The 12,728-nt window shown below is 34.5% G+C and overlaps 1 protein-coding gene across 1 annotated transcript; it reads right to left on the bottom strand.

Annotated features, from left to right (window-relative positions):
* Positions 1-1,952: 1,952 nt before the first annotated feature.
* On the bottom strand, positions 1,953-8,096 carry LOC130797326 (uncharacterized). The gene is made up of 7 exons (XM_057659889.1): positions 8,067-8,096; positions 6,697-6,781; positions 6,401-6,507; positions 4,901-5,001; positions 3,385-4,822; positions 3,164-3,307; positions 1,953-3,078 (listed from the first exon to the last, which is right to left on the bottom strand). Exons 5-7 carry the CDS (start codon positions 4,717-4,719, stop codon positions 2,137-2,139), a joined length of 2,421 nt encoding a protein of 806 aa, XP_057515872.1. The 5' UTR covers positions 4,720-4,822; positions 4,901-5,001; positions 6,401-6,507; positions 6,697-6,781; positions 8,067-8,096; the 3' UTR covers positions 1,953-2,136.
* Between the last annotated feature and the right edge of the window lie 4,632 nt (positions 8,097-12,728).

Here is a 12,728-nt window from a genome sequence, read left to right on the forward strand (position 1 = left end):
GCAAAATGTTAAAAAACTACCTAACATAAACCCAACTTTGCAAATAACTACCTTAACTAAAAAATTTTGCAAAAAACTACCTTACATAATACATTATTTTGCAAAAGAGTACCTTGTAACGGAATTAGTCCTTTGACCGCTTATTTTGACGTTGACCAGCACGTGCCAGTCACGTGTCACCTTCATTAACCTAAATCTCCTTCTTTTCACTTCCCAGCATTCAATCCTGCTTCATCTTCCATTCATTCCTCTTTTCTCCCATTTGCGATAAACCCTAATTCTCTCTAAGATCATCGTTTTCTTCCAATTAATCAGTTATGTCTGCTTCTTCTTCAAGCGAAAACTCTTCCATTGAAAATTGTGCGTGTGGAGTTCCCTTTGCAAGGAGGGTTTCATGGACCAAGGAAAATCCTGGAAGAAGGTTTAATACTTGCGTTTTTTATAATCCTGATACAAAATCGAGGGGTTGCAAAAAGTTTAAATGGGTTGATGAACCTGAAATGGTTGTTTGGCAAAGAAAACTCACTAACAAGCTTGTGGAGGAAAAGCGTCAATTGGCAACCGAAATCAAGATCTTGACATCAAGGATATGTTGCTTGGAACACGAAAATGAACAAGCTCTTTCAGAAATTAAAATGTTGAAGAAGAAATGGTTGAATCAGAGGGAGCTTGGAAATCATATCAAAAGCTTTTTTTTAGGGTTTTTTTTTTGTTTTCTGTTGGTATTTCTTGTATTAATCAAGGGTGCTAACTGATGTTTAGCACCTAGTTAAGCATTATTGTAAGATTGATTTGGATATTGTAACATGATGATTCTGATTGAATGAATGATCTTTTTATTTTTTCCATTTAATTTTCTTTGCAGGTATTGTTCTGTGCTTCCTTTGTTTGATGTGGTGCTGTGTATGTTTGTTGTGGTGCTGTGGTGTTGTGTATGAATGAATGAATGATGTACTGAGTTGTTGAACATTGCTGTGGTGCTGTGTGTGAATTGATTTGCCAAAATTTGCTGTGTGTTTGCTGGTGAACTGATGAACTGATGTGGTTGATGATCTGTTGAACATTGAATACTAAACATGGCTCTCTTTAATTATTGAACATTGTTGGTGATCAGTTCAACATCAACATCAACATTATTACATACTAAAATGATCAGTTCTGTTGGTGATGTGTTTGATGATCAGTTCAAAATCATCCTCAAACACAATTCAAACACATTTGCACCACAAGATCAGTTCATTGCTGTTTCAAACACCTTGTTGCACAACATCAACATCAACATTGTTGCATACTAAAATGATCAGTTCTGTTGGTGATGTGTTTGATGATCAGTTCAAAATCATCCTCAAACACAATTCAAACACACTTTCTGATTATGGCCAATATTGATTCAATTTGTTGATGCACACACATTCTTGATTCAAACACACATTGCTAATGATAAACTTAAATTACTGAACTGATCATTTCAACTTCTATTCAATATTCAATTTTAGTTGAATTACTGATTACTTCAATACATGTTGCACAAACAATCAGTTCAACTTCAAACACACAGTTGCTGCAACAGAAATCAACTTAAATCCACATGATCAGTTCAATTACTATTCAATTACTATTCAATCAACTTAAACAATCAGTTCAATTACACATTGCTGCACATATTTTCTGCATACTCATCTTCTGCATACTGATTCAAAGCACAAAAAGTACTGATTCACTGATACTCTGTATACTCATCTTCAAAATGTGAACTGATTCAAAGCACACTTTGATACTCAGCTTCACTGATACTCTGTATACTCATCTTCAAAATGTGAACTGATTCAAAGCACACTTTGATACTCAGCTTCACTGATACTCTGTATACTCATCTTCAAAATGTGAACTGATTCAAAGCACTTCAGGGTACAGGGTACAGCAACATTACTGATTCACACATATATGCCTACTGATTCAAGATAGTGCAAATAATTCAATTACTGATTGCAAGGAACATTACATTAAGTTCAACTGGGTACAGCAATATTAGAGCAACAGTACATTCTGAGTATACATACTTCATTTGCTAAAAAACATTTAATTAAGCTCAACATTACAGGGTACATCCCAGACATAATTCAACATAGTACAAGTCTATATTTGACTATTTTGATCCATTATACATGAAGTAGATGCAGCGTTTTGCGTTTGTTGTTGACCACTGGAGCTAGGCACATCATTGGTTGTAGATTGTTGAGTAGAAGAAGATCCCATTTTAGGCCTTCCACCTTTTGACTTGGTCTTTGTTGGTGGTGGTGGTTTAGGTTGATTTTTGCAGCCCTTTTTGTAGTGACCAACTTCACCGCAATTACCACATCTCCTTTGCTTGAATTCTGTAATAGCCTTCTTTCCTCCTTTACCTTCACCAACTTCCTTCTTTCTTTTCCTCTTGTTAGGCCTTCCAGGCATCTTTCTATATGGTGGAGGAAGTGGTTTGGCTAAAGTGGTTGTTGGCCACATTTTGTGTCCTGGCATACCATAAAACTTTGGACTATACGTTTTTCGATACGTTTCTACGAGATACGCCTCGTGGACAAAGTCTTTGGCATCTAATTTTCTAAGCACAATACAAGCAACAACATGTTTGCAAGGAATCCCTATAACGTCCCAACTTCCACAATGGCAAGTTCTATTGGCCAAGTTTACAACGTAACAGTCTTCAATATCATCCACCTCAAACTCATAAACATCCACTGGGATTACCCTTAAACCATATATTTCTTTTGCATTTTTTTCAATAATTTTAGTGATAGCTGGCATCAACTCACCTTGAAAGTTACTCAACCCTTCCCTTTTGGCTGCGCTTCGTTGCATTACATATCTCCTAATCCACTCCATTAGGGAAATTATAGGCTTCGCCCTTGCTTCTACTAACACATTGTTGAATGCCTCACAAATATTGTTCAATAACATCCCAGACTTACTCCTACTACAAAAAGCATGCCTAGACCAATGTTTTGCAGGAATAGCAGCTAGATATGCATATGCGTCAATAGAAATATTCTTTATTACATTCATTTCTCTATCAAAATGATTCTGTAACGAAAATTGCTACTAATTAGTTTGACATTAAATTCATTTATATATCTAAAAGATTCTATAAACATAAATGATTCCATACCTTGTTGTAGGCTCTGGCTGCACTCCAAAAGTGTTGTTTGAACAACTCTCCAGGGAACTTGATCTTGAAGTTCGCCCATATATGCCTACAGCAGAACCTAATTTCGCATTCAGGAACCACTGAGTTCAAAGCTTCGACCAAACCCTGCATTTTACACAAGTTTTTTTAGGGTAAATTCATTAGTTACATTTGAAACAAGAAATGTATTAACAAGAAATTACCTTTTGCCTATCGCTCATGAAGGTGAAAGCTTCACCTTCTGCTTCAACCCAACTACTCGATGCAGTTACCGACCTAAGGTCTTCCACCAGAAGATTTAGAAACCATATCCATGTTTCTACATTTTCAGTTTCAACCACAGCCCATGCAATGGGAAAGATATTATTGTTCCCATCTTTACCAACAGCAGTCAACAAAACCCCAGGGAATTTTCCCTTCAGATGTGCCCCATCAACACCTATAATAGGCCTACAGCCAGCTACAAACCCCTCCTTACACGCTGTCAAGCATATATACATCCTTTGGAACAAAGGTGGGGGTGTGTCTATTCCAATGCATTTAACGATTGCTGTGCTTCCTGGATTAAACGTCCTTATTGCTTCCGCATAATCCCAAACCCTGCTATACTCTTCACTAGCATCACCATATAGCATTTTCATTGCAATTCTTTTAGCCATGTAACACTTAGAATACTTCACTTCACAACCTAACTCTCTATTAACCCGTTTCTTAAATGCCTTTAATTCCCAGGTTGGATTGTCCCTCCAATCATCTATGTATTTCTCAGCTAAATACAAAGCAGTGACTTTCTTATTTTGGTGTTGGTGACCACATGTGTGGTTTGGAAAATAACTCCTTATTTGAACTGTCTCCTCATCTTTCAATTTCACGGCATGAACCTTAAAATAACACTTCTTCTCCTTCCCACAAACACAGTTCACAATTCTACCTTTCAATTTCATGCAATCACATCTGTTGTAGCAATACACACTGATCCTATTTGTACCATTATGCAGGTAATAATAATTGTAACCACATTCAATAGCATGGTACCTTAGTGCTTTTCTAAACACATATGTCGAAGGAAACTTAAGCCCTAAAGACAAATTAATCTTACCCTTGAAATCAATCTCAGGGTTGAATGTAGGATAGCTGCATATACCTTCCTCATCATCAATCAAGGCACTCAAATCATAATCATCAGACTGCGGTTCATCATCATTAAAGTACATGTCTGTGTTGTTTTGCTCATCAACCTCCTTATCTAATATCAACCTAACTTCCTCATCGTCTATAAACACATCATCAAGACCATAAACTACATTTTCCGCAAACAAATCAGAATCATTCTCATATTCATCTTCATTAACACATGTATAATCATCATCACTACTACTATCCTCAACCTCATCAGCATTACCATCTACATTTGCTAAAAACAGCTCAGAACTTTCAATCAAGACATCATCTACCCTTACATTACCCACCTCAGTTGACAACTCACACTGCTTCTTTTTCGAATCAATGGCTTTTTTACGGATTGTCAATTTCTTCATCTTAGCTAATTTTTACGGATTGATATAGCTAATTTTAAGAACCCTAATATAGTATTCAGATACAACAACAAAGAAGCAAATCTAGCTGCAGGAGGAAGCAAATCTAAAAACGAAAAAATTTAAAATTATAACTAAGATGCAACAAAGAAGTACAAAACCATAATTAATTAGTAGTACATACCGGATTTGCTTAGAAATTCCAATGAACTTGATCTTACGAGCTGGATGGGAGCGAATTGGCGAATTGGTGAAAGCTTCAGGAATTTCGAGCTGGAAGAATGGCTGCGAATTTGGGAGAAAGAAGATTTAGGTTAATGAAGGTGACACGTGACTGGCACGTGCTGGTCAACGTCAAAATAAGCGGTCAAAGGCCTAATTCCGTTACAAGGTACTCTTTTGCAAAATAATGTATTATGTAAGGTAGTTTTTTGCAAAATTTTTTAGTTAAGGTAGTTATTTGCAAAGTTGGGTTTATGTTAGGTAGTTTTTTAACATTTTGCCTTAAGAAAATAAAATTTGAAGAATAAACCTTTTGTTAGTATAGTGGGAATTGGGAATCAATAATAAATAAAAGATAGTGATGAACATGGTTCGATTTGGCATTAAAACAAACAGAACCAGAAATTCAAGTATTAAATTTTTCAGATCAAACCAAATCATTGAAAACAAGGAATCAAACCAATCCTTTCTACAATGGTTTGATACATCTAATGTTTTTAGCTTTTAAAATCAATTAATTTTGCTAAGATAATGTATTTGTCTATACATATATTCCAATCCTTCAATTAAAACTACGAAATTCATGATTATCATAGAAAACATAACGTTCATGATTAGTTGATTACATCAACATAATTCAAGTACAAAAAATTACATCACAAAATATCCGGATGGCTTGAAACATGTTGGGATGAGTTATCCCACATCGATAAATTGAAAATGGTGTGCACGCTTTATAAGCTATTAGAGACCTTCTTCCCATTGCCATATGGTTTTGGGATGGTATATATCTCCTTGGCTTATGAAGTGTGTGCACTTGTGTCCCCCGTTAATATGCTGGCATTCACAATAAGTCCAGCCTAATTTAACATGGTATCCGAGCCGATGGTTCGATCAACAATTTAAAAAAAATGATAGGTTCGAAAAGAATGGCGTTCCTACTCTAATTGATTACTCCCACATGCGAATTTGACAGGGGTTCGCATGTGATGGGGTGTTGGGATGAGTTATCCCACATCGATAAATTGAAAATGGTGTGCACGCTTTATAAGCTATTAGAGACCTTTTTCCCATTGCCATATGGTTTTGGGATGGTATATATCTCCTTGGCTTATGAAGTGTGTGCACTTGTGTCCCCCGTTAATATGCTGGCATTCACAATAAGTCCAGCCTAATTTAACAAAACATATCGACCTCAGTTTCCAACCTTAGCAACCTTTCTCTGCTCAATTTGGCCTGTTATAGGACATTGCATCTCTGTCCAACTAATTGGTATCATTGTCTCACCTGAAAGAACGGAATTGTCATCCTACATCTGATAAAATTAAAGAGAACCAAAAAACTAAGCATAATCACATTAGGCTTACTCCTTCTGTCCCTTTGAATTTACTATAATATCTAAAAAGCTCTTATTTTGATTTCCGTAGAGTAGCAAATTTAAGGGGATGGAGTATTCACAAACCTGCAGTGCTTTCGGCGGATACAACACCCAACTCATTCTTTGCTGTTGACAAGTAATATGCCCTTGCATCTCCCAAGGAAAGCTAAGAAGATGAGTCAAGGTAAATACTTGTAAAGTCGTATTTAGTTAAGGAACCAAAACTTTACTTGAACAAACTAATAAAGTTCATAAAAAGCTCAAGAAAGATTAAAGTTTCATTACCATGGGAATGATATGAAACTTTTGATGAAATTTTACTATTAATCATCCCCATTACCACCATTTAATAACACTAACCAAACAGGCCGTAAGGATACAACTACTGCCCTGACAATATCACCGGCTCGGAATGAATCATGCATATCAACCTTGTCAATCTCAGTTGCTCTTACATCCTGCTGCCTGACAAGCACAATAATATTCTTAATACCTATGAATGCATATTTAATCAGGATCCAATCAGGATTCAGGACCACACAATCCATTTCATTGATTTCCTCACCAAGATACAAGTCCCATCATTACGAAGACATAAATACGACATACTTCATGTTTAAGAGCAGACAGTATCAGCAAAATGCTAATGTCAAAATAATTCACTAGTGACACCAGATCTAATTTACCAAGAGACACAAATCGAAACTAAATTAAGCTTAATTTTAAAAGGTGCTTAGCGCACCAAGGCACCAAAGATCCCTGGAGAGTGGAACCTAGGTGCAAACTGCAAGTCGTAGGCTCGGGCTTCTCAATGCACACATTTTTATATCAAAATAAAATATCTTTATGGTGAAATTCTATCATTTAAAGAGATACCAAATTAATATGACATAACATGTCCACTAAAAAAAGAAGACAATTAATTACTTTTCTACTTGTATACACATAACAACAAATATATCATTACCCCGATGGCTCAATATCATTAAGTGGCTCTCACCTAGGCAAGGTTCGAGGCCCAATGTACCCAACCCTACCCAAATTTTAATTTTAGGGTTTTCTTCCATATTAGCCATCTTGGTTTAGGGTTGAATTTGAACCAATTGGATCGAATTAATTGTGGACAGCTGCTCGAATTATATTAACAAAGTTGTGCCAATATTCGATTTATAAAAAAATAGTTTTCTTTTGAAGCTAAAAGCTAAGATCTCTCTCTCTCTCATCACTCTTCCCTTAAAGCGTTGAAGGTGCAATGCGAGCGCATGACACAAAAGTGCATACTTTGCTGCATGCATTGTACCTCGCTCTATCTGGACTAACAAAAGCATCTTTTTGTGTGCTTTGAAGCGTCTAGGAGTGCTTTATAAAGCTAAAATATTAAGGTAATTTCCAAGAAGTTTAACTATCAGGGATATCTACATAACTACATAGAACACAAGAAAATAGTCATGGTTCTGCATCAAACTCAGCAATCAACATTAATCAATTTGAACCTCAAGAGGTGCTACTCTGTTGAGGAATTCATTTTATGTTGTCACTTGAACCCCCTTCTAAAATATAGTTTTGGCAATGCTCTAGATATTGTAATTTTGCCACTGAAAATTCGTTAGAGGCAACGCTCAAGGAAAAATTTCTAGGAGACTTTCAAGTTTCCCTAGGAGTGTTTATAATTAAAAAGGGGGACGTATCTATTACATGCAGATATTAAACCAGAAATAAGAACATTGAATTTATTGCTCCAAGCATTAACCTGATTATGCCTGTGAACTTTTCTCTGACAGACTTGCTGCCAACACACATGATATCTGCTGAAGCCATTTTAGCCATCACCTTTTTGACCTGCCATGAAGATCATATCATCAAAGTCTTTACTAAAGAAAACTGCATATCACCATCAATGACTGCTGCAAAGGATACTGATGCAGTACCATCACTTTCAAGCATTATCATTCTAATTAGACGAAAAGGTAAATTTAACGTAAAAGTTCCATTACAAGCTCATTTTGTAGAGCTAATTCAAATTAGTAAGGTTTTAGTTACATTGGCTCAGAGAAACTTTGAGCAGTATCAGAATTCTGAGTTTCAATTCAAATCAAGAAAGCTATCTTCATACTTAGCTTTCCTACATCAAGAAATTGGCTTTTGATTGACAATCGTAAGCAAGCAGGTGCATTTTATGTGCCAAAAAGCAGCTTTGCAACATTATAACTTTTTATCTGTAATTTTATAGCATTGAACTAAGAGATAGTTCCCCATAGAACTCATATTAAAAAAAACAACAGAAGATTGTTTGCAAGCTAAACTACTTGTTTACCATTTGAGGTGCAACAACACTTGAGTATTTACTCTCATTAAAAACATTGGTGATTTTAGGTCAGGGTGGCTTTATGTGGAAAAAGATTTACTAAAAAGTATTCCTCTTTCCCTAGTTCTGGTGCGTTGACCATATCTAAGATGTAAGTTCTCAATCTAGTTGAACTGATACATGCCCGGTGCCCCACGCATATCAAAATCCTATTATTCTCTATGGACATTATTATAAAAATTAAATGTGCATGTCCACTAGATAATTCTATAGAACAATAACTGCATAACTTTTCCCAAAATACGTACACGTCCAACCTTTGAGCACTTTGATAAGAACATTGAAAGAAATTAGTCCTGAATTGAGAAACATCTTCACATAAAACTGCAAGAATTCCTTGGAATGGAATCCAGAATTTCCAGATGTCTAGCACTGAACACTGTCATTATCCAGAAGTGTACAATCAAGTAAGCATCCATTGCCTACCCTATATCAAAACATTAAGTTGAGAACTGCCAAAATGCTGAATCTGATTATGATTAAGATCAAAAATTTGACTAGCCCATTTTTCTAATAGTATTATAGTAAAATCTGAGCCATTAGACTATCTCTCCTAGTCCATTAGATAGGCATTTAAAATTCTCCATATGCAGTTTGATACCTGTTAAAATCCTGCTAGATCCCCTATACTGTGAGTAGATTCAAAACCAACTTTTGAAAAAATTTCTAACCCATGTAGTCATTAAAATTCACAGACACCCAATATCTCTAAGCATGACAATATGACTTATGAGTCATGTATTCATTATTAACAAAATCGAGAAAAGCATTAGCACAGAAAACTAGAAGCAACCAGATCTAGCAGGAAACTAATTCCTTTTCCAAAAGAAAAGTTGTAACTCATAACATGTTTCATCCCCTTTTTCGCGCTTAAACCTAACAAAACAAGATTTTAATCAAAGCAACCCTAGATTAGAGTTGAATTCACCCACAAGTTCACCTTTCTCCAATTTAATTTAGATCAAGTGTACCACAACAATGCCAAAACCTTAAAAACCCATCGGAGTAAAGTCCATTGAATGATCCCGATGATTGACACTTAAACTATGTCACTTTATGTCTTCATTTAAACTCAAATAATCATGCCTCATAAATACACATACCTAACCCTTCACACCAACCAATAAACTAATTTCCTAAAAAGCAAGCATTTTGAGACTTGGATAAACAAATTTTCAACATTAATAGCAAAATATGAAAAAAAAAGTTAAAAATAAAAAATAACCTAACAAGTATTAATTAATCTAAGGTATTGTGAAAGTAACTAAAAATAAGTGAAATGTAACTTATTTTTAAAACGCGCACCTAGAGGCGTCTAAGTATTTTAGGGTATGTTTGTAAGTAGTTAGATTTTATTAAAAGTAACCTAAGCAATGACGCGTGGGCATGCATGCTTTGATATGACTATTCCAATTGGCAAGCACCTCAAAAACCCATGAGATGTGGCACATTTTATCTTCTCTTCTTCATTTCTCTTATAATCCCACCTATTCAGCTTATGTGTCTCATTTCCTTTTATGGTCACGTCACCTTAATTGTCCCATTTCTATTTTTGGTATGGATTTTTGACTTTTATGTCCTTAGTAGCTTTATCCTATTTTCAATTATACCCTCTATTACCCATACTAATTTTCCTCCCTTACATTAAAAACCCATAATACCACTCTCTTTCCTACCCTTAAGGTCCCACTTTTGACTCTCCTTAAAATCCGTGGAAAGTTAAATGAGACTCTTGACTCTCCTTAAAATCCGTGAAAAGTTAAATGAGACTCTTAAGGTGAATAGGAGGTAGTATTATTTTTCTTATTCTTTCAGGCTTTTATTTTGAGGTGTTTAATTCATTTTTCAAGATTTTGGGGCACCTCAAACGCAATCACAATCAAAGGCTAGCGCCTCCGCCTAACACCTAAAGGGAACCTTAGCGCATTAGGGCACCTTGCTCGTTTTGAAACAAAACATAGGAAAAGTGGTTCTTCCCTAAGTTAACTCAAAGTATGATTTGTAAGAAAGGTGTGAATAGATAAAGGAAAGGTTTAAAAGAACGAATATTCATAGCAAAAAAATCATGCATATCCTCTTAATTTTTTTTCCAGTGGCTAACAAACAAACAACTTCCCTCAATTCTTATAATTAATTCAAAAATCAAAACCACATATCTACTATCCTTATAATTTTTTCTGTTTTATTTTCTTATCATAACAAACAAACAACTTCCCTCAATTCTTATAATTAATTCAAAAATCAAAACCACATATATACCATTCTTATAATTTTTTCTTTTTTTTTTTCTTATCATACTACCGGTTTATTTCCATCTCAAGCATCTCAAAAACTAAACTAGTTATAACTAGAATAATCTTAAGTAAATTAGCAAAATCATTCTCTTCTAGGACATGAACTCTACTATTCTTATTTGCTTACCAAAATCAAAGCTCATAGCATTAATTCTTCTCAATAGGGAAATGTCATTTCCGAACAAGAAGCTCAAAACCATTCCAATTATCAAGTACCTAAACCTTACTCATATTGCTAATTTCCATGCTCATTTAAGCAGATCCAACTAATTAAACCCTTTCTTTAAGGGTTTTATTATTTTTCCAAAAAAAAAAGAACATAGTTACCAAAATCACTAGTTCACTTTGGGCGTATTCATACATACAGCAAATAAGATAATATTGAAAACCTCCATCCCAAAATTACAAACCCAATTACAAACTACATCCTAGTTCATACTTTCAATGACAATCACAAAAATCAAGCACTGAAAAACCATGAAACTCAATATTGGTTCAAAAACAAGTCCTACATCCCTTGAATCATATAGTTGAACAATCTAACAATCAAGGGAAGAAGAAAACAAAGAGCGAGAAGATAACCTTATCTTGAGAATGAGGAGAAAGAGTGAGGCAGCCAGTAAGAGAAGCGTAAATGAGTTTATTGCCAGCGGAATCAGCAGCAAGGTAAGTACCTTTACCAGGTATAAGTTCAATAGCCTTACCAACAACATCTCCTGGACTTACCTTTTCTGTGTTATCTCCATCTTGTTCTCCCATTATTTCACAGTTTCTTCAACGTCAGGATCTGAATGCTATCTTTTGAACTGGCGGATCAAGAAAACAAAACAAGTGATGTCGATAATTTAAGTGAAAAATTTACATTCAACGTTATTTGATGAAATATTTTGAAAACAACACATGATGTAACCATTTAATCATTATTTATATCATATCAGCACAATTTTAATGTCTTTAACACTATTTAATCTTAGTGCTATTTTCAATCATAGTAATTTCATGAAGACTGATAATAAAGTAAGAATTAGCACTTTCAGCGCAAAAGGAATATAATCTTAAGACAAAGATGGAAGAAGTATTTATTCACAACAACCTACAACCTACAGCCTAAGTGCCTTACAAAATTACTATTGACCATACATTGATAAACCATAATAAGAGACACAATTGACCAAATGGAAAATGTCGTAACAAAAACATAGAAAATTACTAAATAGGTTATCAAACTAATCAAATGACAAACAAATTCAACATTTATTAAGACCCAATTCAAATAAATTCAAAAAATCAACTAACCTAATTGCTAGATTCATCAAAATTTTAAAACCTAAAAAAATATTAACACAATAAATATAACATCCTCCCAAACCCTAAATCAATAATCCAATTTCTTATTTCAAGAAATTTAAATAAATTAGCTGAATCAATTGTAAAATTAAATTACTAATCAATTGGAGCTCTAGTACATTATAACAAATTAAATAAGAAACTCTGAATTTATAAATTTACCACCAATTAAGCCAAAAACCCTAAATTGATTAACAAATGTAGTTTGGGCCTTGGGTTATTGTAAAATCATCAATCATAAATCAACAAAAAAATGTTTACCAATTAACATTCAATAAAATTAGAAATTTAAAACAATTGCACAAATTTAAAACTTTTATGGAAAGAAAGAAAAAGAATAAAAAAAAAGTACATACATGGTTTGATACTGAGTGCAGCACGCGGGAGGTTGATGGTGGGCCGGTGA

Source organism: Amaranthus tricolor, chromosome 12 (assembly GCF_026212465.1).
Source record: "Amaranthus tricolor cultivar Red isolate AtriRed21 chromosome 12, ASM2621246v1, whole genome shotgun sequence".
Lineage (NCBI taxonomy): Eukaryota > Viridiplantae > Streptophyta > Magnoliopsida > Caryophyllales > Amaranthaceae > Amaranthus > Amaranthus tricolor.

Coding starts and splice junctions, on each gene's coding strand:
- LOC130797326 (XM_057659889.1), bottom strand. CDS start 4,719: ATGAAGAAATTGACAATCCGTAAAAAAGCCATTGATTCGAAAAAGAAG. Junction 3,308..3,384: donor TCATGAGCGATAGGCAAAAG/GTAATTTCTTGT, acceptor TGTAAAATGCAG/GGTTTGGTCGAAGCTTTGAA. Junction 3,079..3,163: donor CAGCCAGAGCCTACAACAAG/GTATGGAATCAT, acceptor TTTTCGTTACAG/AATCATTTTGATAGAGAAAT.